This window comes from Helobdella robusta (genome assembly GCF_000326865.2).
Source record: "Helobdella robusta unplaced genomic scaffold HELROscaffold_80, whole genome shotgun sequence".
Taxonomy (NCBI): domain Eukaryota; kingdom Metazoa; phylum Annelida; class Clitellata; order Rhynchobdellida; family Glossiphoniidae; genus Helobdella; species Helobdella robusta.
The window spans coordinates 309406-312300 of record NW_008705460.1 but is presented as its reverse complement, the minus strand read 5'-3'; the positions used below and the strand labels follow the sequence as shown (position 1 = coordinate 312300).

The 2895-nt window shown below is 33.7% G+C and overlaps 1 protein-coding gene across 1 annotated transcript; it reads right to left on the bottom strand.

Moving 5' to 3' along the window:
- HELRODRAFT_182104 (hypothetical protein) lies at positions 1 to 2481 on the bottom strand (the record flags this gene model as incomplete). Its single annotated transcript, XM_009032406.1, has 3 exons — positions 1 to 81; positions 307 to 433; positions 2357 to 2481. 3 exons carry the CDS (start codon positions 2479 to 2481, stop codon positions 1 to 3), a joined length of 333 nt encoding a protein of 110 aa, XP_009030654.1.
- Between the last annotated feature and the right edge of the window lie 414 nt (positions 2482 to 2895).

Genomic DNA, 2895 nt, shown 5'->3' with positions numbered 1-2895 from the left:
TTAACTCTGCTGCTCGTCTAGTTGCTCGTGCCCCTTTCTTTTCTCATATATCTCCATATCTTGTTCTCTTGCACTGGCTACCTATAAAATAAAAAATAATTTTTAAAAATTGCACGTTCATGTATAAGTCTCAATCTAAATTATTTCCTAAATATTTATCAGATAATTAAAAAATAATTTTTAAAAATTGCACGTTCATGTATAAGTCTCAATCTAAATTATTTCCTAAATATTTATCAGAAATATTTATTGATCCTAAACGCCCCGGTTTACGATCGTCTTCTTTTTCTCGTTTTTTTTTTTAACTCGTGTTAAACACTCTTTTGCCAAATCTGCTTTTGCTTTTTCTGGTCCTTTTCTCTGGGACTCTTTACCTACTTCTCTGACTACTTCTCCATCACTTGCGAAGTTCAGAGCGGATCTCAAAACCCATCTGTTTTCAAAATTCATTGAGGAGCGCTGTTGAACATCGCGGAAATAGCGCTTTATAAGCTAATTGATTGATTGATTGATTGGTTGGTTGGTTGATTGATTGATTGATCTGTCCTTTTTGCCGAAATCATCCCGACGATGTCCCTCATTTGTTGAGCTGTACCAGCAACCCTACATCCTTCACGGTAATAGATCGTTGGCACAACCCGGTGGCCGTGGCCAACTGGCTTCCGACCCATCTGGATCTCAACAACGATGTCTGAGGTGGGGCAAGAACAACAACACATCGCCATCATCACCATCATTATCATCATCATCGTCAGCATTAAGGATAATAGCAGGAAATGTTATACTCTACTACAATACTCTACCAGAAATTTTTAATGATAATATTATTAATTTAGATAATATTAAAAATAACAATAATAATAATAGTCTTACTAATAATAATAATAATAATACTTGTGGCAATAATACTAATATTAACAAAAGTGCCAATGATAATAATAACAATAATAACAATATTCACGGTAATACGTCCATAACTAACTCGTGACAATTTTTTGCAACACTGTTTTATTTATTTATTTATTTATTTGAACAAAGCACGGGCTATTGCCCATTACCGAATTTACAGGGAAAAAAAATACATAGTATTATACATGCATACCACGATACATTCGTACAATTGCTTCACAAGTATAACCACGAAGATTATGCATTATACCATGGCAGATTGAAAATAATTTCCAAAAACAATAAATTAACACTAACAGTGTCTAGAGTGTCACCATAAATGCAAACTTATAAACCAAGATATAATAAAATACTTTATCCATCTAACCCCATTAATCCCATCCTACACCTGAATAGCATAAAATTAACTACACATTTCCCATGCAATAGAAAAAATAAACAAACATTCATGCATCCATCTAATTTCCTTAACCTCCCCTACCCATATACCAACTCATATACCCACCTACTCATGAATCATTAATTATTATATCAGATAATTATATTAGAACCTAGAAATTTCATTAACTATTTACCAATCAATAAAAAAAAACCAAACAATCATATGAAAAACAATAATAATAATAAGAAAGTTATGAAGTCAATATAAAATATAATTAACCAAAAAATTTATATATGAAATACGCACATGCATTCAACCAGAAAATGGGTAATGAAATAATCAATCCAAGTCAATCTTACATATTCCCAGTCATTACTGATAAAAAATAAAACAAGTACATATTTTTACCTATATTTATGCTCATATTTTTACCATATGATAATTATTACATTAACCTCATAATAATGAGTATTATAAATGTTGCATAAGTAATTCTCCCATTAATCCACTCCCATCCATCCATGAAAAATTCTTATTCAATCATACTACTAGATTAAAAATCTCAAACCATTCCTACTTATCAACACACACATCCAATTGAACCGTCAGTTTAAAAGTATCACCTATATTGAAATTTAGCATCACCCCAAAACAAATCCAAACGAGATTTAAAAACACTTGTATTTGGAGAGTCAACAACAGATTGCGGGAGTCTATTCCAGTCCGCGACTACTCTGTTACAAAAAAAATATTTTCTAACATCCTTGTGAGATAAACCTGTTGACAACTTCATATGATGCCCTCTAGTTCTTCCATCATTATTGAGCAACATGAACGAATGATCAGTTTTGATAAATTTTATAAAACCATCAACCCAACTTACAACACGTACAACCCAACATCAAACATCACAACAGATCATCAGACCTTCCATTCATCAGCCTATTCATCAAATATCTACTTCGCCAGAATTCATGAGATCAGATGATTCGTTCTCAAAGCCGCAGCGATCACCAAATACATCAACACACTTATCATCAACTTCAACTCAAAACCTTCACTAACAGTAAGCGTGGAGGCAAAGCCATGTGGGACCAATTCAACAAGATCAGAGGTTCTGACAAATCATTCAACAAGTCAACCTCACAGCAAATTGATGCCAACACACTCAACACCCACTTTGCTTCCATGTCAACCGACCCGTCCTACAAAACTCCACCAACAAAAGCAACAACAATCAATAGTCATCAACATCAACAATTTACCCCGTACTCCGTCCTGCACATGCTAATGTCCATCCGGTACAGGTCGAGACGGTCTACCAGCATGGTTTTTACAAATCATCGTTCCATTCATCTCAAGCCGTTTAAGTTCACTCTACAATTACTGTTAATGCATTCATTCATTCCAACACAAAGGAAATACAGCACAATCCATCCAATTACTAAAACAAAATACCCATCATCACCAATGGATTATCGCCCAATATCTATGATCCCTATACTTTCACGTATTTTAGAAAAATTCATCGTTAGATATCAGTTTGCATTTCGCCCTTCAGGTTCATCTACATCCTACTATTATTTTCTTCTCCCGCTTACTGC